The sequence below is a fragment of the Nannospalax galili genome, unplaced genomic scaffold (assembly GCF_000622305.1).
Source record: "Nannospalax galili isolate Female #2095 unplaced genomic scaffold, S.galili_v1.0 scaffold346, whole genome shotgun sequence".
Taxonomy (NCBI): Eukaryota; Metazoa; Chordata; class Mammalia; order Rodentia; family Spalacidae; genus Nannospalax; species Nannospalax galili.
The window spans coordinates 822,482-846,817 of record NW_008357637.1 but is presented as its reverse complement, the minus strand read 5'-3'; the positions used below and the strand labels follow the sequence as shown (position 1 = coordinate 846,817).

The following is a 24,336-nucleotide window of genomic DNA, read 5'->3' as shown; positions in this document are numbered from 1 at the left end:
ACATGGGTGCTAGGAACTGAACCTGGGTCTTCTGCAAGCACAGCCAGTTCTTTTAACCACTGAGCATTTCTCTAGCCCTGTGGAATAGGAGCCTTTAAACTAGCATTCCAAGCTATTTAAACTAGCATCCCAAGCTATTTATATGCATAATTCTCTTGAGAGAGTATCTTTTTTTTTTTTTTGTAATTGTAAAATGTTAGCAATCACTGCTCTAGAAAGTTAGTAGAAGTATAAGACAATAAAATAAATGATTCAGATTGAAGAAATTCTAGCAATCTGTATGTATAGGAGCTTTGAAATTTTTCATGATAGGATTCTGCTTTAAAAATCATGTTTTAACTTTGATTTTTGAATACCAGTTATTATCTTTGTTTTTTAACTCAGGTAAAAATCAGTGTATGCCTATATATAACCAACTGAAAAAGATTTACATAGTATGATAAAATTCTGATCCATTCTGTGATCTACTGATAGGTCTAAAGCTATCCTTTTTAAAAATAGAAAACAATGCTATAGGTAAACTTCTGCCCACAGCTTCTGTGCTACAAACCCAGAAGTTCTTAAAGCTGTCATTCACTGAGTTAGTTGAGATAGTCATTTTAGTTTCCTCACCTTTACTTTTCCTTCCCTTATCCAGTACACATACTCAATGCAAGAATTAATTATGTTGTTTTGTTTTGTGATAAGTTCTAGCTCTTAGCCCAGGCTGGTCTGGAGTTTCTGATCCTCTTGCTGAGATTGCAAGTACTGGGATTGCAAGATGCAGTTACAGAGTGTGTTGTCACACCTCCTGCAAAAAATTAATTCTCTAACGTTGCTATAAGCAACTTCAGTGGGTGTCACTGTTGCTAGATTTGATGTAACCCTGTAATTGTGTTACTCTAAGAATGAGTAGACTTAAATGGTTTTACTTTTTTCACTTTTAAGATGTTCTTAGTTTTCTTAGTTTGTACCTTTTGAATGCTGTTGCTTAGTAGAATAAGTAAATTGAAGAATACATACTAAATGTTGCTGAGGACCCTGAACAACACCTGAATTAGGAGCTTTACAAAGTCTCCTTGGAACAACACGAGTAAATAGCCTACCGCATGAACGTGATAGGCGAACGCAAGTCTTTAATAGTTGTTCTGTTGTACGTTTTTGTTCATTTGTTTTCTGTGTTTTTAAAAAAACTCCCTGTTAGAATAAAGGATCTTTTTTCTTTTTAAAATCTATTATTTTTATTTTATGTCTGTTAGTGTATTGCCTGCATGTATATAAGTGCACTCATGTTGTATAGTGCCTAAGAGGTCTGAAGAGTGCATTTGATCCTCTGGAATTACAGAGACGATTGTTAGCTATCATGTGGGTACTAGGAGTTGAACCCGAGTCCTCTGCAAGAGCATTCAGCGCTCTTAACCACTGAGACATCACTCCAGCATCCCAGATATTTTTTAAGAAATATTTTTTGTAAAGCATGTAAGTTTTGTAATGAGTCTAAACATATTAAATTGGCTATTTTTCAAAGTGATGTAGGTATTTGGAATTAATAACTAACACTTTAAAGATTTAAAGTCATTTGTTATTAAGGATTTAGTGATAGAGCCTTTGTCTGATATATATGAGGCCCTGGGTTTGATCCCCAACACCAGAGTGTGGTAGGGGATTTACAGTATCAAAATTCGGTGCTTTGACTGTAGTTTTAGTGTTTATCTTTGTTGTTTTTCCTAAACCTACTGGACCTATTTTGAAGTGATTTTCATTACTGTTGAAGTCCCTTATTCCTTATACCTGGTCTGCAGGCCCCTCCACCATTTGGCATCCCATCCCCATTTGCCTCTGCCACTGCTCACAACCTCTTTGACTACAGCCTTATAGTCCTTTTGCTTTTCCTTCCTCTTTTAAATGTAAAGCATCTTCTAAGGATCTTTGTACTTGCTGTAACCAGTGTCTAGAAAATACACCCCAGTCTTTTCATGGTTTAAGCAGAGTAAATATTTAGGTAGTCATCATTGTACTTCCTTGTGTCTTCATCACACTTGCTATTTTCATTGCGTTGCTTCTTTTCTACCTCCTTGTCCCCTGCTCTTGATTGTAATCTCAAACCAAAGTATAAGGAGACATTGTCCTCTTCTCCATATGCCTTTAGGTTCTGAATTGTAGAGCCGTCATTTGATACATGGTACTCATCAACTATTTGATTTAGGTCATTACTTTGGCCATAACTGTTACATGTGTTATGAAGACTATCTTAAAGGGATTTTTTACGTATTTTATACTAAAAGTTGTCAGTATTTTAGCATTTCTTTTTTATTGGTTTTTATCATTTTGTTAGTTTTTTAATAAAAAGTAGTGCTGAGTGTTAATCTCAAAATGTAGAATTAAAATTTCACTTTTGACAGGTTGACTTTGGCAGAATATCATGAGCAAGAAGAAATTTTCAAGCTCAGACTAGGCCATCTCAAAAAGGTATGTGCAGCATGTGCTGGATTTCTTGCTTATTACCAATTGTGGAGAACTGTGCTTAAAGTCTTTTTATTTCAGAAGATAAAACTAAAAGAAGGTCTCAGATTTAAAAATGCAAACAAAGGGAAGGGATACCCTGAAGTTGTTTTTATGTTGAGTGTGCTAAAATCATATTCCTTTACCTTGTGGCAACTTCAATAATACCCTAAGGCTGATGCACGAGACTCTCCAGTGGAATGATTACTGACCAGGCCTCGGGGCTTTAGAGTACTCTGTTTAAAGTTACCAGTTTTGGGCATAAAATTGTTCCTTTTTTCTTTTAATGTTTCATTTTTTAAGGTAAATGTCAATTCTGTTTTGTGTCTGTTTCATAGTAACTAGGAGTAATAATTCTAAATGAACAGGAGATTTATTTGGTTTAATTCCTAATTTATTAAATGCTTGCTTAAATAGTTTTATATGTACATATATTTTTTTTAAACCTAAAGCATCAATATTAGTATAAAGTGATACAGTTGAGAAAAACTGTTGCTGAATGTTACTGTAAGTTTTTAGTAATGTATCACTTTGTACTTGTTTGTAAACTCTGAGGTTGTAATTAGTCCTTTGTTTTCATAAGCCTTAATTTTAATTCAAACCATTTCCAAATGTTAGTAATAAAGAGCTTTTCCCCCTACAGAATAAAGTTATTTACAGACAAAATTTCCTTTGATCCAATCTTTCATTCTGATTCCTGCTTGTCAGTTATTTAATTTTTAATAGGCTGATGTATAGATAAAATTGAACTAATTGAAGTAGTATCTATGAAGTCTTTTCTGAGCCGAAGGGTGGAATAAGACCCAGAACCCCATGTGGTGCAGACAGCTGCCACTGCATTGTATACACAGCTCTGTTTGAGATGTTGTCCACATGCTACTGGATTAGAAGACTCAGAAAACCAGTGCCCTTCACTGTGCTGTATTTGCTTGGACTACTGCACAGAAAGCATCAACCTAATTGCTTGAACAATGAATCCCAAAATGATTAATTTTGGCCTTTTTTTCCCCCTCTCCCAAATCTTTTGTTGTCTTATAATTATTGACTGCTTTCCATTCTCTTAGACAATGTCATTCTTTGCTCTATAGCAGGTAGAACTGTAGAACTGTAATAGTAGAACAATAATACAAGTATATAATGGAACTATGTAAAGGAGGAGGGTCTTTAATACAGAATGAGCCACAGGTATTTATTTGTGTGTCTACTTCAGCTATTTTGATAATGAATTCATAAGAAGATATGTTTAATACCCCATATAAAAATTTACCAAAGGCCAGTGACATGGCATACGAGGTAAAGGTGCCTGCTGCCATGCCTGACAACTTAAGTTTGAGCCCCAGAACCCACATGGTGGAAGGAGAGAAACGACACCAAAATCTTGTCCTTTGATCTCCACATATGTGCATACACACACAAATAAATAATGTAATTAAAAAATTTAAAGTTCCTCAAGCATTTCAGTGCTGAATTTAATAAAAGAAAATTTCACCAGTTGTTTTCTAATCAGTCTTTGATAATAAAGTAATACTGAGTATGTGATTAGTTATACTATTGCTAATTAAATCCTTAGTTATATTGGTTCTAAGAATATACTTAAAGCTTTATCTGGAGGGTTATTCTCACAAATTTTATATAACTCTAATGATGACATTCTTATACCTGTACCTTATTTTATAGAAATCTGTTTATAAAATTAAAATTTTATAGCAGTCAAAATGTCAAAATGGCTATTTGTTATTAAAAAAAGTATTTTTGAAGAGCAGTCACAGGAGAGTTTGATTTTAGTAGTTGGTGGTTAAGTTTAACCTTTTCTTGGTCCTTTGAAAATACTGGTCTCTATGAAATATGCGTTACTTCCTAAAGCAAACGTGCCTAGTTAATACATAGACATTGTAGATACCTTCTTTTCTAGCCTTCCTGCAGTCCTCTTTCCCTGCATTTGACCTCTGCGTTTTTCATGTTTACTTTCCTTTCTAATAACTACCCTCTCCGTAATCTTTTTGTATTTTCCCTCCCAGCTTTTATCAAGTTTACTGTGCAGTCTTAGGTTTCAAACTTACCTTCTCCTTAACTAATTTGTAATACAACCTTTCTTTGACCTTTACCATGGAATATTTTTGGAGAAATATTTACTAATAATGCTGAATGTCTCAAATACTTTACATTTTCTTCTCAGAGTTTATTTTGGGTAAGAAGAATGAATGTGTTTATTAAGGAAGTTGTTGATAGTACATAAACATAATAAAACTGAGCATGTAATGTCACCTTAGAGAACAACTAAATAGCAGTTTCCTGCTTACAACTGAGTATTTATTTTTGAGTTATACAATTAAAAACTAATAAGCAGTGGCTTAATTTGTATTAAAAAGAGGTTTCCGAAGCATAGCTAGAAAGTAGGTCATTCTGTTTTGTACAAAAGAGAAGACTTAACACAATGGACAGACTTCATTCATAAGAAGATTGTTACCACTTCCATCTTTTCCATCTTTTTTTCTTTTCTCTTAAAAAATTTTTTTATTGAATTTTTGTGTATTTCATATATAAAATCATCCTTATAATCCCTTCCCCTTTAGCACCCTCCCATAGGCCCCCCCCCCCCCACTGGAGTTCATATATTGTCATTTGTGTTAAGGACTGTCTTAGAGTCTCCAGATGTCCCTGAGTGCAAGTTCATCCACTGGGATCTAGTCAGCCTATCTAGAATCCCTCCCTTTAAGAAGATCAGCTCTTCCTCTCCCAGCAGTAATGAACTGCCTATAATTCTTCGACTAAGATTGGGGCCTGCTGTTCATTTCTACAGTTCTGTGCTGGGTTTTTATCTGCCTAAGTTTACATGGTTCTTATGAATGCTGACACCATTGCTATAGGTTTGTACGAGAAGGGTCCCAGACGCCTATAGGACTATTTCCATATGGTGATGCACCACCTCCCTGGCTCTTACAGTCTTTCTGCCCCCTCTTCCACAATGGTCCCTGAGTCCTGGGTGGGTGAATTTAAGTATAGGATTCCTGTTCGAGGACCCATACTCTGCAGACTCTTACTCTGCGTGTTGGCCATTTGTGACCTTTTGCATTCCTGTCCCTCTGTTGCATGAAGGAGCTTCATTGATGAGAACTTAAAGATGCATTAGTATCCTCTTTGTCCCTTGTTCTATGTTCTGTGAGCCTTAGGTATAGAGGTTGCATCCCAGTTGTGCTGCTTAGGCTTGAGCAATTCACAGACAATCTGTGTGTGTAACCAGTTGTGGAACTCTGTAATTATCTCTGTCTCTTGAAAAAGAGGCTTCTTTGATGGGTGGTGACTGGGATACTTGTCTATAAATGTAAGGATCTATATTTTGCACATAGTAAGAAATTAAATTTCTCTAGGAATATGACAGCCTTGGATTCTCTAAGACCTATGACCTCTCCAGCTATGTGTGTTTGGCCACACATGAGTTTCTTCCCATTGAGTTGGCTTTAAGTCCAATTAGGTAGCTGTTGATTACCCCCAAGATAAAAGTGCCACTACTGCACCAGTGTCATTTGCTGTACTGGTCATTGATGTGGTTTTTAGGCCTTAAAGTTCAAGTTGGACCATTGATTGATGTTCTTCCTTAGCAGCTTGCATAGTGCTCTCCAAAGCTATGAGAGAGAGCCTTCCAGGTCACTTCCAGGTCCATTGCTCAAATCCTATGTCCAAAGTATGTCCTGTCTTCAGCAAAAGGGTCTTACCATCAAGTTCTGAGAGGCAATCAAGGACTGTAGCAATAGCCTGTGTAATTTTGGGAGTCTCTTGGACTACCCTGGCGAGCAACTCGAAGGTTTCTCCTGTCTGGCATTGTTTATTGTTAGGTAGTCTTCAGCTATACTCACGGACTCAGTAGAGATACTGTATGTCTCATTTTTCAGTAGGGTTTTGGACTAATATGATTTCTTTTTTTTATACTAACTTTGCATTATTTCTCTCCTTTCTTTGTCTTATCTTCCTTCCCCAACCTCCCCATTTAAAGTGACTCCATTTCTCTCTTGATAATTTCTGTCTGCTATGGTCCCACCTCCCTTGAGCTCCTTGTTCCCCTTTATTCCCATAGCTCTTTGTACAGCCCTCCTTCTCCCCCTCCCCTTTACCCCGTTTTACACATTTCTCCCTTAGTAACACCTGTCTCCTACTGTTCTTTCTTGGGTCCCTTCTTTCCCTTTACCTCCCTGGTTCCCTTCCATTTTCCTGGTTCCTGCATTGCATCAGGATATGCACTCACAAGGATTTGGTGCTAGGATCCACAAATGAGGGAGAACATACGTTGTTTGTTTTTCTGAGTTTGTGTTACTTCACTTAGTATAACAGTTTCTAGTTCCATCCATTTACCTGCAAATTTCATGATTTCATCTTTCTTTACTGCTGAGTCAAACTCCATTGTGTAAATATACCACATTTTTGTTAACCACTTGTCAGTTGAGGGGCACTTAGGTTGCTTCCATCTCTTAGCTATTGTGAAAAGAGCAGCAACAGACATGATTGTATGAGTATCTCTGCAATAGGATGAGTCCTTTGGGTATATGACAAGGAGTACCACTTCCATTTTATGAGTTCCATAAGCTCGTGGCATTGTTAGCTGCTACAGAGTGTCACTTAACTTGTAAGTACATTGCTTTTCCCATAGGCCAGGTCTCTTCTGGTTTGTGAATATTTGATATGCATGGAAAACCTGTTCAGTAAGTAGCATGTCAGTTAAGGTTTAGATTTGGACTCTAACATACTCTTACATTAGCAGGGATGTTTGTCCCCTCCCTGTAATAAACTCAACTTCAAGCGGGATTTCTATAGTACATTAATTAGCTCTGGATTATAAACTTATTCTTTGTTGAGGAATCCAGTACCATAAGAATTTTGAATAGATCTGTTTACTTCTTAAAATGGATGTTTTCTGATTTATGATACATTTAGCAATGCTAAACATAATAATTGCATAAACTGATGTTGAAAAGCTTATTTGCCATTAAATAAAACAAATGTTCAGTTTATACTCTACTATTCTGAAGTATTAGAAAAATAAAGTTTAAGTGGGAGTCAAGTAGAAACTTTCAAAAGTACATAGTTTACAAAGATAATTTTACTTGCATCCATAAACGAATTGTAAACTTTACTTACGTGCTATTATTAACTTTGACTTAAGAGACTAGGAAAGTATCTCAATATGTCAAGAATTCTTAGGCAGACATGGTGGCACACTCCTATAACTCTAGAACTTGGGAGGCCGAAGTGAGAGGATGACAGATGAAGGCTAGATGGCATTATGTACAAAGTGAGGCCCCTGTTTCAAAAACCATAGGGCCATGAGCTGGAGAGATGTCTCAGTGGTTAAGAGTACTGGCTGCTCTTACAGAAGACCTGGGCTCAGTTCCAAGGACCCATGTGACAGCTGTCTATAGCTCTAGTTTCCAGGGGATCAAACACCTTCTGGCATGGGTATGGCATGTACATGTTGCACCTACAAACATGAATAAACACAAATGCACATGAAATAATAATGATAATAATAATAGGACCATGGATGTAACTTAGTGATAGAACAATTGCCTAGTATGTGTGAAGACGGGTTCTAGCCTCAGCAACACACACACACACACACACACACACACACACACACACACTAGTATTTATAAAGAAAAGACTTATTTAGCATTTATTGTTTTAGTTGCTAGTTTATATTGTCATTGCTCACTCATTCATAAGTAGTATATTCCTATGCCTGTCTGATACAGACATGATTCTTAGTTCTATTTCAAGAGAATTCCACAATAATGCTTTTTATAGATAAGTTGTAACTATTTTTTAGGAATTTTTTTTTGTTTATTTTATGAGTGTTTTGCCTGCATGTATGTGAGTGCATCCGTGTTATGCAATGCCTGTGGAGGCCAGAAAAGAGTATCAGATCCCCTGAAACTGGAGTTAACAATTGTTGTTAGCCACCATGTGGGTGCTAACATGGGAACTGAACCCAGATCCCTTTCAGGAGCAGCCAGTGCTTTCTTAACTACTGAGCCATCTCTCCAGCCCCAGTAACCATTTTTTGAGTGAACATCAACTTTAACTTTAAATGTCAATGTGCTTTAGGTGAAATATCATGGACAGGGGCTGGAAAGGTGGTGCAGCAGTTAAGAGCACTGGCTGCTCTTACAAAGGACCCAGGTTTGATTCCTAGCACCCAAATGGCAGCTAACAACCATCCGTACTCCAGTTCCAGGGGATCCGAAGTCCTCTTCTGTCTTCCATAGGCATTGCATGACACGGGTACACTTATTTATATACATGGAAACAATACATGCACACATAAAATAAAAATAATAATTTTTTTTTTTAGAAAAAGAAGAAATATTAAGGGACTGCAGGTGAGAAGCTGGAAGATGAACCTTTCCTTACCTTGTTCAGTGGCTGTTTCCATGTACTTGATTTCAAGAACTTTTTGTCATAAATAACAACTTGATTCTGTGTGTTCAAAAGAAGGAATTCATCTGTAGTTTTCCTTAGAGTAGTAGGAAAGTTTGTTTCTCAAGTTTTGGGGGAAAATACACTGTTTTACTTCATTACAAAGAACTTTTTTTTTTTTTTTTTTGTGATAGTCTTCCTGTAGCCCCAGCTGACCTGGAATTCACTATGTAGACCAGGCTGGCCTCACAGAGATCTGTCTGCCTCACCCTCCCACGTGCTGGAACTTAAGTTGTGTACCACCATACTCGGCTACAAAGAACAATTTTTAAGTCAGTCACTTTTTACACACATCTTTCTTCTTTCATAAATTTTCTTCCTTGGGAATTATGTTCATAATTGTTGTGTCAGCTAAAATATTTCTTATTATTAGCTAATGTGCTTATTTTTTATTTTATTTTATTTTTTTTGGTCTTTTTTTTGAGACAACGTCTCCCTGTGGCCCCAGCTGTCCTGGAACTCATTGTGTAGACCTGGCTGGCCTTGAACTCACAGAGATCCACCTGCCTCTGCCTCCCGAGTGCTGGGATTAAAGGCATGTGCCACCACGCCCGGCTAAACTCTTAATTTTTTAAAGTTCAAAAGAGAAAACTAAAAAAGTGCAAACATTTTCAAATAACTTAAATTTTTTTTTTTACATTTAGAGAGAGAGAGAGAGAGAGAGAGAGAGAGAGAGAGAGAGAGAGTATGTGTATATGTGTAGGCATGCATGTGTATGGTGATCTGTTAACAATTGTATGGAAGTCAGGACAACTTGTTGGAGTTGGTTCTGTCCTTCCACCATGCCATGTAAGGTCTGGGGAATGAACTCAAATCATCAGACTTGGCAGCAGGTGCTTTTGCATGCTCAGCTATCTTGCCATCCCCAAATAAGTTGTAAAAAGTATCTTAAGGATTTTGTAGAACAAAAGTGTTTAATCAAAATATATGAAGACTATGTTATTCCTGAAACTTTTAAAATAAATAAATAAACATCTTTGTTACCAGTAATTATACAGACTTCCTCCAACTAACACTTACTAAAAGCTTGTTACAAAGAATAACTTACTGTTTTGAAAAGGGCAAAGCAGAGTCTTGGATGATGGCTCAGTAGGTAAAGTATATAGGCATGAGGACCTAGGTTTGGATTCCCAGCAACCAAGTAAAAGCTAGGCTCAGCAGTGTATGTTTTTAATCCTGGTGCAGGGGTAGGTAGAGACGTGTAGATGCCTGGAGCTCACTGGCCAACCAGCAGAGCTGAAGTGGGGTGCTCTACGTTCAGGGAGAAACCTAGAAGGTAAGGTAGGGAGCTGCGCAAGCGTGACATCTTGAGCTCAATTCCTAGAACCACATAAAGGTTATAAATACAGGAATTTTAAAAAATTAAGTGGAGAATAATTGAAGAAGATACCTGATGTTGACCTCTGATCTCAACCACATTCTCACGTGTGTATACACACACACACAAAGCAAAGCAAGTAACAGTTCATTTTTTATATATCATGCCTCTTGTAGAATCTGAATTTAAGGAAATGGTTGAACTATAAACTGGTTGATCCTGTTTTGATAGATTCTAATGGTGGGAAAACAGTTTATGTGGTTTGAAAAGTTCTACTAGGTCTACTAGTAATCAGATCATTACTCTAGGGTTGAAAACAGCTGTGTGGATGAGTGCTCAGTAATTAACACATACAATAAAAAACATTCCTGAAAAAACTTTTTTGTATTACAGTCTCTCTGTAGTCATATTTTGGGGTGGAGTGAGACAGGGTCTCCCTGTAGCCCTAGCTGGCATAGAACTCAAAATGTAGACTAGGCTGGGGTTGATCCACAGAAATATGCCTGCCTCTGCCTCCTGAATGTTGACGTGAACATGTGCACCACAATGCCTGGTGTTACAGTTATAATCTTTTTTTTTTTTTGAGACAGGGTCTCCCTATAGCCCCTATAGAGCAAGCACAGAGATCCTCCTGCTTCTTCATCCTGAGTGCTGGTTAATCCCAGTGTGTGCGTCACCACACCTGGCAGTCATAATATTTTTAAAGACAGGTATTATCAATCATAGCATCCTACACTGAGAAGGAAATAGAATAGTTACCAGGGCTCAACACTGTTAAACTTGTATGAACAGCCTGTGGACATAATTGCTGTCTCATTTTAAACTTCATCATCTTCTTGATATTAAAATATGTGATTATTGAAAAAGAACGCATAGAGAAAGTTTGTTATCTTAGTATTGGTGCATGTGTTGTATATATGGGGCGGAGGGAGAGGGAGACGGTGAAAGGGTGTGTGGAGAGGGGGAGAGAGAGAGAGAGAGAGAGAGAGAGAGAGAGAGAGAGAGAGAGAGAAAGGAAGAGGGAGCCTGAGATTGATTAAATTTATAAACCCTGGATGTAAGTGCCAGATGTTTTATTGGAGAAACATAACCAATTTGTAATTGAAACAGGAGTAGGCAAGAATGATCAGCGCCAACATAAAGGTATCTTTGCAGACCGAAGCAATCAGCTAAGCAATTTACAGTCATCTCAATCTCTGCTGAAACAGAATCACATCCAGCATGCCACCTGACACCATTTCTTTCTCTCTCTCTCCTTTGCTCCTTGCGATGTGGCATTCATCTCTCCTTGTGCCTCCGTTCTGAAGAGATAACAGTATAGCAACAACTCTGCCACTGAAATCCTGTTCTCTGACCGATATTGGCACCTGCAAAGAGAAACAACCAGTAACAGGCAGCAGCAGCAGCATCAGTATTAATCTCCCATGATGAAATCTTTACAGGTCAAGAACAAGTTCACAGCTCTTTTCTCACTCCTTCACAGTGGACCATGCAACTAGTTGAAATGGAAGAGAATGGATTATCTACAAGCCTTTTGAACAGTGAAGAATGCAGGGCGTTGGTTTTAGGTGAATTGACCCCCACGTGTTTCTGACCTTTGATCTCTTTTGGCCTTTTTAAAGAATACCAATTATTACCTGGTTTATCAAATCCTTAGTATGACCACAAAATAAGTTTGTATATGTGACATTTTTTTGGTCATTTTAGGATTGAACAAAAATAATGGACAGTATATTACTAGACAGCTTAACCTTTTTTTTTTTCTTTCTTTCTTTTTTTTGTGGGGTCTTTTTGAAACAGAGTCTCCCTCTGGCCTGGAACTCGCTGTAGATCAGGCTGGCCTTAAACTCACAGAGATCCTCCTGCCTCTGCTCCCCGAGTGCTGACACTTAGGTGTGTGCCACCCTGCCGGGCTTAGACAGCTTAATCTCTAAATCTATGTTTATCTCTATTTGTGGCCATAACCAAAAGATATCTTTTGAGAATTCTCTCATGAGGCCAAGCACAGTGTGCACTCTGTTTCTGTAGACAATAGCACAAGATTCTACTTGTGTAGGAGTAGTTTACAGTGGAAATGTTTTGTGCTTGAAAAAGTCATAATAAAGCCCATGAAGATGTTTGGAGGTTCCTGACTTGCTGTATATTCTCAGTCCGGTGCTGAGAAATATGTTGGAATTCTTCACTTGATATTTTCTCCTTATTACTACTTCTTACTTAAAAATATGAGTAAATTGTAAGAGATGACTACAGAAAGTGCGTAGAACTAGCATGCCACATCTGTTTAGAGATTACCTCCTCACTAGGGACCTGCAAATAAATATTCCTGGCTTTTCTAATAAGACCCCCTCAATATGATAGTAGATGATGGTCAGTTACCAAAGGGAAAATTAGAGGTAAAGTTTTATTTCCCTAATTCTTAATATTACTTTACTTATTTAAGTAGTGGAACTTAAAACATTTTATAGGGCTAAGGATGTAGCTCAATTGGCAGACTGGCTTGCCTGGCATGCATAAATCCCTGAGTTTGATCCCTAGCACCGTATGAAACCAGGATTGGTGGTTCATACATGTTAGCAAGAAGATCAAGGAGTTCAAGGTTATCCTTGGCTACACAGTGATTTGAAGCCAACCTGGACTGTGTGAGACCCTGTCTCAAAAAATGTTCTGGTTTTTGTTTGTTTTTCTCCTTAAATCTTGTAAGTCATGTTTCCCTCACTTAGAGTTAATTCAGGTTTGTAAATCAACCTAGAGATCATTGTTTCACAAAGAAGAGGAAACAGTTTCTTGGCCACCTCTTCCGAATCAGAACTACAAATCTATGCCATTTACACACACGTGCATAAGTGTACTGAGTCTAAGTTCTTCCTGTTGTTAGGTGGAAAGTTATTTTTTCTTACTCTAAAAAAGTCTGCATATCTGGGAGCTGGAGAGATGTCTCAACAGTTGAGAGCACTGGCTACTCTTGCAGAGGACCCAGGTTTGATTCCCAGCACCCACATGGCGGCTAACAGTCATCCTTAACTGCAGTTCCAGGGTATCCAACAGCCTCCTCTGGCCTCTGAGGGCATTACACAACATGGGCGTACTTACTTACATGTATGCAGGCAATACACTCATATACACAAAATAATCCACCAATATCCTGCAAAAGGTTCAGAGGAAGTGGAAGGTTGGAAAGAGGATTATAGTGTGTTGTATCAAGGCCTTGTATCTGCTGGACTTGATGTTATCACCTTGGTTAATGTTTAAGGGATTTTGACCCTATTAATGCAGACATACCATGGAAGAGCACCAATATCATATTTAAAAGTTTCCAGTCATTAGTACTCTTGCATTTATTTGCTGCTGGTAAGATAGGATTTTGCTTTGTTTAAATAAAAGGAAGGACCTTGCAGAAAAACAAAATTTTCTTGTTTTAGCAGTTATGTCCAGTTAAGAGTTTTAGTGTATATCTTTGGGAATTTGAAGAGAGAGTCAGTTACCACTATCCCACTGTCTTAGACGAAAATGAAGTGAGGAAAGAAGAAAACATCAGTAGACATTATAGTGATGATTCTAGGGGAAGTATATTCCCATCAGTAATGACAGGTTGGTGATTAAGAATGGGAATGGAAAGAGGAAAAGAAAGCATTCAAGAATTTCAGAGCTTTTGTGTCTTCTCTTTCCTCTCTTATCAGTCTACACAATCACACTCAAGCAAGAATGTGACAGTTAAGAAAAATTCAGACCAGCTTTGTAGATTCAGACCTGCTCTCTCTCAGTGATTTTTGGTTGACTGTTAGCTCATCTTTCCATTGATTTATATATCCCATATCTGGACTTAGGATCTGGGAAACGTGATCTAGTGACATAATAGTGTTAAATTTTTTTTAATTTTATTATTTTTATTGTATGTGTATGTAGTGTATTTCCTGCATGTAAGTGCACCCGTGTCATGCGGTGCCCACAGAGGTCAGAAGAGGCTGTTGGATCCCCTGGAACTGGAGTTACAGACAGTTGTTAGCTGCCATGTGGGTGCTGGGATTCAAACCCTGGTCTTCTTCAAGAACAGCTAGTGTTTTTAACTGCTGAGCCATCTCTCCAACCCAATAGGGTTAAATTTGAAGCACATTCAATTTCTCAATTCATGTGTATGGGTGCACATTGCCTCTTACATTTCATTTTATTTAGACAGGGTCTTGCCAGGTAGGCCAGACTAGTCTCAAACTCTCGATCCTGCCACCTCAGCTTCCAGAGTGCTGTGCTGGTATTATAGGTATATGCCGCCATGCTTGGCTTTCAATTTGTTTTTAATAAAGCCTTTTAATTTTATCCTTTACTTTCCTGGTGACAAACTTATCATGACATTATATATAGTTCATGAAACAAACTGAATCAAAATTTTTGAGGACTTAGAAATGTTAACATATAATGGATTAATATTTTTTATTATTAAAGTGATTTTTTTGGTGTTAAAGCTTTTAAAAATCTCATTTTAGCCAGGTGTGGTGGCGCTCATCATTTGTCCCAACACTCGGGAGACAGAGGCAGGCTGATCTCTGTGAGATACAGGCCACCCAGGTCTACGTAGTAAGTTCTAGGCTAGCTTGAGCTACAGGGAAAACCTGTCCCCCCCCAAAAAAAAACCAAAACAAAACTCATTTTAAGCTTTTGTTGGTTTCTCTCATTTTAGTAATGTGCCACATAGAAGTTACTTTCTTTTACCAGCATTCATAGATTGCAGGCAAGCTGAAGACGCTGTGTCGAGTACTTCTTGGACTAGGGGTGGGACACAATAGCAGAGTACTTTGCCGGAAGCCTTGAGTTCAGTCTCCAGCACTGCAAATAGCAAACTAAAGAAAATATCTTGGCTTCATAAAAGGTTGTTCTTGAATGGAGGTTTTGAATGGGATAACATGTACTATACATTCGGGATTTGCTAAGTCAGCTTGGACAGTTTTCTCCATTTTAATGGGAGATTTGGTTTTATATGTGAAAATGTGTTGTATAACTGTCTTACAGCTTCACTGTCTGAATACTCCATCATTCTTTTGATAATTGCCTTTTGGAAATTTTCCACTACGAGAAATGCTCAAAAATATTTGAAATTCACCCAGCAGTTTTAACCTGAAATTTTATAGTATCGACATTTCTGTAACTTAGTTTCAAACTGAGCAGATACTGTGTTTCTAGAAGAGACTACTTGTAAGCAAAAAGTATTTCTATGCCAGAGATTCTGGTGAGAGACAAATTGTTCTGGTCAAGTGGCTCTATGACTTATTTTCCACATAAATGAATTAAAAATGTTGAAAAGTAGTATTTTGAGGGTCATTGAGGCATTATTGAGATCTGTTGTATACTTATATAACTTGATTTTTTAATTTTTTATTATAAATATTGTAGAATTTCAAAGTATACTTTAAAGTACTGTAAGCTATTGCAGTATGTACTGTTAAATTGTCCATTATTGCATCTTTTGGCTTACACAAAGAAGTGATGTCGTTTTATTTTGTATTTGATTACCAAAACTACCTCTCTTTAATACAGTCTTTTCTTAATGCTGTTTCTACATTGTAATCGCCTGCAGAGATCAGTTCATTTCCAGAGAGCTTTCTGATTCAAGAGTCTCTCTGCTTTAAGTAACTGCTCAGCTAGTGATTGACTCCAGGATTAAAACTGACTATTCTACTGAAAGCAGTTTAGCTGGTTAGGTTCTCTTACTTTACTAACATGGCCTGGTTTTTCTGTGAGTTTGAGGAGACCATTCTGTGGTGACTAGTTGTTAGTCCAGGTCATCCTCACTTGTGGACCCACTGAAAAGATTAATGCCGGTCCAAAGCAAGAACATAGTGTATAGGACATCTTTACAGATGATCTGACTACAGGTAAATTAGTTGCTCAGAATTCTGTTTCTGGGCTATAGTTTGCTGGAGTGTGGTTTGCTGGAGTGTAGCACAGCAAGGTCATGGCCCTTGCTGTTAGGAATAGTCACCAACACTATTTCCTTTATCATCTGCTTAAAAGGATTTGTGTGTTTGCTTGGGTTGCCATAACAAAGTCCCCAGCTCGTGGTTTAGGCAACGGAATTGGTTTTCTTACAGTTTTAGATTCAAAAATGAAGATCAAGGTTTAGCAGGGTTTGGGTTTTTTTGTTTATGAAGGTCTTTCTGGCTTACACATGGTCTGGGAAGTAATATTTGATTACGTAGGGTATCATCCCGAGGGCCCCACCTTTTATGACTTAATCTAGAATCAAAGCCAGATAATATTTTAACATTAATAATTTAAGGAGATTAGGGCTTCAGTGTGTAAGTTTGGAGGAATACATAAAATAACAATATACTTTTTCTCAATGGAATTTGGGGAGAAATTACTTAAAGTTGCAGAATTACTTTTTTTCCCCAGAGTATGTCATTTTGTTTAAGGTCTAAGATACTGTAAGTTACTTAATGACATGATGGAAGGTATAAGTACATTTCATGCTTTCTTTAGTAACTTTGTGATAATTACCTCTATTATAGAGGTAACTAAAGATTATGAACAAACATCATTATGGTCAGCCTAGTTTAATTTGTAATTTTATATTTATGACTCAATAAACTGTAACTTCTGGAAATTCAGTGGAAATAGTACCCCCATGCCATGAGTTTAAATAAAAATTAAAACATATTTCAGTTGGTATTGTAATAGGCTTTACACGGTTTTATCAGATTAAAATTTCACTAGTTTACCTAGTGTTCGTAACATGAAATAAGAAAAGTGGCCACTTCCTGAATTCTTAGCCTAAATTTAAGTTCTACCATAGTTTTTGGTATATCGGTAGGGCTAGTTTATTTAACTTTATACAACAGTTAAGACAAACTGTTCTGAGTTTGCTGTTCCAGTGTTTAAATTCTGTTGTTACATTGAATCTTTTTTATTGTTGAATCTCCTATGATGTCCCCTTTCTCCCCCTATTCATTAAGACAAAGAAATGGACCGAGGGTGGTGGCGGGAGCCTCTAATCCCAGCATTTGGGGAGGCAGAGGCAGGTAGATCTCTGTGAGTTCAAGGCCACCCTGGTCTACATAGTGAATTCCAGAGGATCCAACACTCCTTGTTTTTTCTTTTTTGTCTTTTTAGGACAGGATCTTCCTGTAGCTCCAGCTGGCTTGAACTCACTATGTAGACCAGACTGGCCTTGAGCTCACAGAGATCTGCCTGCCTCTGCTTCCCAAGAGCTGGGATTAAAGGTGTGCACCACCACGCCTGGCTCCCACCACCCTCTTCTGACCTCTGAGGGCACTGCATGACATGGGTGCACTTAACATACATGCAGGTAATACATTCATACACATAAAAATAAAATAAAATTGATAAAATTAAAAAAAAAATGTTCCAGTTGTGGTATCACATGTTTGTAGCCCATTAATCCCAACATGCCAGCAACCATAATAGTAAAATAACTTTCAGAATCTAGCAGAGTTTAGATTTAAATTTCAGATTAAATTTTTCATTATATTTAATGTATGTGTACCTGTATGTGTGCCATGGCTTATGTGTGGAGTTCAGAGGACTTGTGGGAGTCATTTCTCCTTCCACCTTGTAGTTCACAGGATTGACAGGTCATCAAGCTGGTCTGCATAACCTTTACTCACTAAACCATCTCACTGACCCTGTATTTAATTTTTTTTAATCTGTCAAAATTTAATTTGTTCTTCATAGCACTTTCGTAATTTTTTAAAATTTTAATTTAAGGTTTATCCTCCCTTCCCTTCCCCCTCTGTCTAGGAGGTTTTTTTAAAAAACTTACTTTATTTTACATGTATGAATGTTTGTCTGCATGCCTGTAAGTGCACTGCATGTTTGCCTGGTGTCACAGACTCTGAAAGTGAATTTATGGACTGTTGTGAGCTGCCATGTAGGTGTTAGGAGCCAAACCCAGGCAAACCCAGGAACCTTGCCCCTCTGGAAGAGCGGCAAGTCCTCTTAATTGCTGACCCATCATTCCAGCTTCTTGTTTTGTTTTTTTGAGACGTTATCTCTAAGTATCTCAGACTAGTCTAAAAAAAAAAAAAAAAAAAGAAAACTTCTTTGCCTTTGCCTCGGTCTCCCAAGTGCTGGATTATAAATGTGCACCACCACTCACTACTCAAATACAATGTCAAAAGAAGTCAAAGAAGCAAAGGAACTCACAAAATAGAGAATAACTAATATTCAGAAATAATATCTATTCTGTTTTCTAGAATAGATTTATAATTATAGTGTATATATAATAGACTACTGTAATTTGTGCTTACTCAACAAATGCATTCAAAATAACTTAAAATGGGACATTCCTAGACATTTCCACCAAACCTGGTATATTTATAACCGTTTTTAAATTAGTACTTAAGTTTATATTGACAAAGGTATATGTGTGAGGCAGTGATGACTCACTTGCCCTCACTGAGAACAAAGTTTGATAATGAGAATCTTTGTTATGGACTTGTTTTGAGCCAGGAAAAAAAAAAAAGTGTATGTGTGAAAGAGATACAAGTGATAAAGACAGAGAGGAGGCAATATGTTTGCTTAATTTGTTTTGGTATCTCATTTAAAATTTTTCCTAAAATTGTGTATTTTAAGACATGGAAAATGCGTGTATCACCATTTTGTATTAAATGCTTTTTAAGGTCCATTTCTTTAGGTCTTGCCTTCATCTGCTCTGTGCACTAAGGATCTGCTGTAGCAGTCCATATATTTTTATCTTAATGTTTCTTTAGGATTATAGTGAGATTTATCCAGAGATTGTATATGAGTGCACATGTATTCCAGATGTTACAAGATGAGTACACTGTGGTTCTATTTCATTTCTTCCTCTTTTTATTAGAAAGTATCTTCATTGTTTTGTGCTAATAAATTTGTCCCTCATAATTTGATTCAGATCTAGAAATAAAATTTTCAGCTCATTTTGTGTTATAAGGCAGCTTCATCCTACCTTGCAATCACTTTCAGTACTGACATAAAAGATTTCTCACAGCACAGAATAAAGTCTGGTATCTTGTCAGATGCACATTTAAATGGTGGATGGATGGCCTTTTGAAATGGCCTTTTGCCTATCTGTCTTTCAGGTGTTGAAAGGAGCACTTTGGTCTTCTGCCTCAGTGTTACTTTCTCATGCACTGCACTCATCGTTGTAAAAAATTGGTGTGCGGGTAAAAATACCTTTTTTTATGTCACAAATAAATTGAGTTTGTTATAGCCCCCTCTCCTCATTTTCAGGAAGAGGCAGAAATCCAGGCAGAACTTGAACGTTTGGAAAGAGTCAGAAATCTTCACATACGGGAGCTCAAAAGAATAAACAATGAAGATAATTCACAGTAAGTCACTATTTCTATTTCACAGTTTTATATGACAAAAGTACCCTCCTTTCCCTTGGAGAGCATAAACAGTGTCCTTATTAGGCATCTCTGCAAACATAGAAAACACCCAGAGTGCATTCTGTGGCTTTGAGGGCCTTGTGTGATCTGGTTCCCCGCCACCTCACCATCTCAGCTCTCTCGTCCTCTCTGTTCCTATCATGGACACACACATCAAACATTTTCCTCTCTCAGGCCCTTTGTGCTTGCCATTCCCTCTGTTTGAAATACTCTTCTAAATATCTGAGCAGTTAATGTTTTTATTTCACATCACATGTTCCATAGAGAGACCACCGTACCTCAGAAGGCAGCCCCTACCTCACCTCATTTTCCCTTTCATATCCTTTTCCTTAATTTTCCATGGCATTTATCACTACCTGAAATTGTAACTTATTTTTAGTTTTATTTATTGTCTATCTCCTCCCACTAGATGGTAAGCTTCCTGAGCATGGTTATAGTTTGTTCTTGTATCACCAAAGCATAGGACCGTGTATGGCATATGATAGGTATTTAATAAGTATTTCTTGACTAAATGTCAAAATTACTGTTACAGCAGTGAAGGAGAAGTCATTTTAACCAGAGATATTCCAGTAAGCTATATATCTAGCATTATATAACAATACAGGAAGAAATGGGAAAAACCTACAAGTTATAGTCTCTGTTCTTAATCACTATCAAAATGAGTGTCATAGCTCTGCAGAATAAAAATATCTGTGTGTTTATGAGAGTTCATTTATTGGTGTACAGGAGAGGAATGATAGTTGTTTACACTTTGTCTTGAAGGTTAGTGGTGGAATTTAAAGCTTCATGACAATATATTTAGTGTCATAATCAGAAGTAGTCACTTTTGTGAAAAATGAATAATATGCTTAGAGAAAGGCCTGTTGTCATCTGTGGGTGTATAGATCACTTTAGCAAGTGAGGTAAATAAAGTAACACAAACTATCCTAAGTTCTATAAGATTTAAAATATAATAAAACAAATGGGATAAAACTAAAATTAACTTACTTGGAAAATTAAGTTCAATATTTTTGGCTGTGACTTAGAATTAGATAAAATGGATTGTTGTAGCTTTACAATGTACCTTAAGTCTAAATAGAAATCTCCTTATGTTTTTAAATTTTTCAGAAGAACTTAAATTATCACCCCTTCAACCTCCCCCTTTTTTTTCTTTAAGCCCTATCTGACCTGGAACTCACAGACTTGCCTCTGCCTCCCCAGTGTATTTACTGTTAATCTTGAACAGATTATTTATCTATACATACCCTTTCTGCTACACAGAGCCCTCATCTGTAAAAGAGACACAGTATCAGGGTTCATTTCATAGAATTGGTTGAGTCCTAAAAGAATTAACATATGTAAGTGCTTAATATATAACAGGTACATTAAATACTAACTAGTAATGATAATAATATTATTTGAGAGTGGTTTTTATGAGTTCTTTAAAAAATCTTGACTTTCAAAACAACGAATAAAATTTTGTTTAATAAAAGTCCAAAGACAATATGATGTAGCCATGGATAAAGATTAGTTGATAAATATAATTATTTTAAATGCAAGTCCTTATGAAATTTTAATCACGCATGATTTTTAACATAAAAGTATATTCCCAAGAGAAGTAATTTCTGAAAATTAAGTAGATAAAGGATTTCCTAACAAGATAATAATTGCTAGGTCTTTAAGAGAGTGCCACAAAAATTTTTTAAAAAGAGAGGGAGTGCTACAAGTGGTCATTGAATCTGAATAATCAGCTATTACAGTTACACTTTACTAGGTGATAGTCATGCAGGAAGAAAGTAAAAATTAGAAATATTGAGGCTGGGCGTGGTGGCTCATGCCTTTAATCCCAGCACTGGGAGGCAGAGGCAGGCAGATCTCTGTGAGTTCAAGGCCAGTCTGGTCTACATAGTAAGTTCCAGGACAGCTGGGGCTACAGGGAGACCCTGTCTCAAAAAGACCAAAAAAAAAAAAAATTAGAAATATTGAATGGCACCTAAAGTTAATAGCAGAATAATTGGGAAAGAAATAGCTAGGTGGAGATTAAGAATGAAACATTAGTGTTTGCAGGACTTTTTGTATGTCTTTTAATTTGCTTGAATGTTTTTTTTTCTCTGCCCTTTTAAGGTTCAAAGATCATCCAACATTAAATGAAAGATACTTATTACTTCATTTGCTTGGAAGAGGGGGCTTTAGTGAAGTGTATAAGGTAATGTTTTGTTTTTCATGCTATTACAGGAAAGATAGGGGAGTATGTGGTTAAAAAGTACTTGGCTTTTGTTTATTGACTTTAGACTGACTTTATCCTCACAATATAAAAAAGGAGCTTACTGTCGTTTATGTTGTCTTATCTCTAGAATCTAAGCACTGTTCTTATACCTGGATAGTCCATACTTTTTATTTTTTAAAAAATTTATTATTTTAATTTTTTTAATGTGTGTGCATGTATTGCCTACCTGTATGTAAGTGTACCCATTGTCATGCAATGCCCTCAAAGGTGAGAAGAGGGCATTGGATTCCCTGGACCTGGAATTACCAGATGGTTGTTAGCCATGTGGGTGCTGAGAACTGAACCTGGGTCCTCTGCAGGAGCAGCCAGTGCTCTTAACTACTGAGCCATCTGCAGCTCTTCACAGTCCTCATTTAATTCTCTCAACCGTTCCAATACTGAGGCTCCAAAGGTACCAATAGTCACTAGCAGAAAACTACTGAAAGTTCATCTGGCTTCAAAGAGAATATTCCTTTGTTGTTGTTGTTGTTTTGCTCTTTTTTTGTGATTAAATTCTGTAACTGGACAGTGGGCACATAGGAATTCATTATGCTCTTTACTTTTGTATAGATTTACAGTTTCATAATAAAAGCATAGATTTTTTTTCAATGAAAATTATTAAGAAACTATTAATCTTTTACAAAAAAAATAAAGAAGCGGGAGTTGCTAAGAAAAGACAGATAAAAGTACTTTGTTTTGCTGGGTGCAGTGGTGTAAACCTTTAATACATTTACTTGGGAGGCCAGCTAGCCTGGTCTACACGGTGAGTTCCAGGCCAGCCTGGTCTACACGGTGAGACCCTGTCCTTTAAAAAAAAAGTTGTTTTTTTTTTTTTAATTGTTTTCTCCAACACACATAAAAGCATTGTAGTCATCTTTTGGGCTGGTTGTCGCTGCTGCTGCCAGTATGAGGAAGCAGGCTCACACTAAAATGAATGTTGGCTTTATGTTTTGTTTTGATCCAAAATATTGGCGTCTAAAGAACTTAAATGTAAAAATTCATGTTAAGGTGTTTTCTGATTTTTTTTCCCATAAAATTTATATCTCATTTATTTTAAGTGTAGCCTTTAAAGCGTCTTAGAGAGGTGATCACTAAAAACTACAGTACTTATTCTGATACCATATTTTGTAAAAGTTATCATCAAAAATTGAAACTCTTTAGCTACCTGGTCTGTGGTGTGACTGTTTCCTGACTTGAATCCTAGGCTTTTGACCTATATGAGCAAAGATATGCTGCTGTGAAAATCCATCAGCTTAATAAAAGCTGGAGAGATGAGAAAAAAGAAAACTACCACAAGTAAGAATCCATATTTTACAGCCATTATAGACTGAATTTTTCATAGATTTGAATTTCATAGATTGGATTTGGTTACAGAGAATTAATACATTCTTTTCCCATAGACATGCCTGCAGAGAGTATAGAATACACAAAGAATTGGATCACCCCAGAATAGTTAAACTCTATGATTATTTTTCCTTGGATACAGATACGTAAGTGAATATAAGGATTTAACTTTTAAGAATACTTATTTCTGCTTTCCTGTATAATGATGGTATGAATATTCTCAATTTTTCTATTAAGATTCTGAATTACTGGATAAAAATTTTGTCTCTTTTTTTTCCCTCCCATTGAAGGTTTTGTACAGTGTTAGAATACTGTGAAGGCAATGACTTGGATTTCTATCTGAAGCAACACAAGTTAATGTCAGAGAAAGAAGCTAGGTCTATTGTAATGCAGATTGTAAATGCTCTAAGATATCTCAATGAGATTAAACCTCCTATTATACATTATGATCTTAAGCCAGGTAATTCGTGAAATTTATCTTACAATTTGGGGGATTGTTTGGTTGTGTATGTTTGTTTTTTGAGGCAGTCTCACTATATAGCCCTGGCAGGCCTGGGACTCACAGAAATCTGTCCTCTGCCCCCCCCAAGTGCTGAGATTAAAAGCATGCAGCACCTCACTTGAGATCTAAACAGGCATTTATTTATCAGAAATTAAGTTGTGAACAAATATATTTATTCAGTATATAATATGTCATTTAAAAATCTTCTATTTTGTTTTTAGGAAATATCCTTCTGGTAGATGGAACAGCATGTGGAGAAATCAAAATCACTGATTTTGGTCTATCCAAGATTATGGATGATGATAGCTATGGTGTAGACGGAATGGATCTAACTTCCCAAGGGGCAGGCACTTACTGGTAAATGTATTAGTACCTAGATCAGCTCTCAGTATTTTATGAGAATTCAGTTTTATTTTCAAATAGTCGTTGAGATTATTGTACTGAAGGTATTGCCTCTGAGCTGAGAGGAAAGCCCTGTACCTACTTTCTTTTTTTCTCTACACTGAGCAGCAAAAGGCAGTTTCCTTCTTAATAGTTGGTCAGGAAAGCTTGCTTTATGGGGCTGTGCAGAAAGTGCTAAGAGTCATGACCTCATGTAGAG

At 36.8% G+C, this 24,336-nt stretch overlaps 1 protein-coding gene and 1 non-coding gene across 3 annotated transcripts in view; both read left to right on the top strand.

Moving 5' to 3' along the window:
- Positions 1–24,336, top strand: part of Tlk1 (tousled like kinase 1) — a 125,929-nt gene that overhangs the window by 93,396 nt on the left and 8,197 nt on the right. For both annotated transcript variants that reach the window (XM_008855241.3, XM_029557258.1), the window contains 7 exons: positions 2,382–2,448; positions 19,487–19,584; positions 21,748–21,829; positions 23,094–23,185; positions 23,290–23,379; positions 23,524–23,693; positions 23,957–24,092. In XM_008855241.3, the coding sequence (XP_008853463.1) occupies positions 2,382–2,448; positions 19,487–19,584; positions 21,748–21,829; positions 23,094–23,185; positions 23,290–23,379; positions 23,524–23,693; positions 23,957–24,092 (735 nt within the window). The remainder of the gene's footprint in view (positions 1–2,381; positions 2,449–19,486; positions 19,585–21,747; positions 21,830–23,093; positions 23,186–23,289; positions 23,380–23,523; positions 23,694–23,956; positions 24,093–24,336) is intronic.
- LOC115067987 lies at positions 18,646–18,726 on the top strand. The gene has a single exon (XR_003847351.1). It is a non-coding gene; the product is annotated as a small nucleolar RNA SNORD103/SNORD85 (small nucleolar RNA).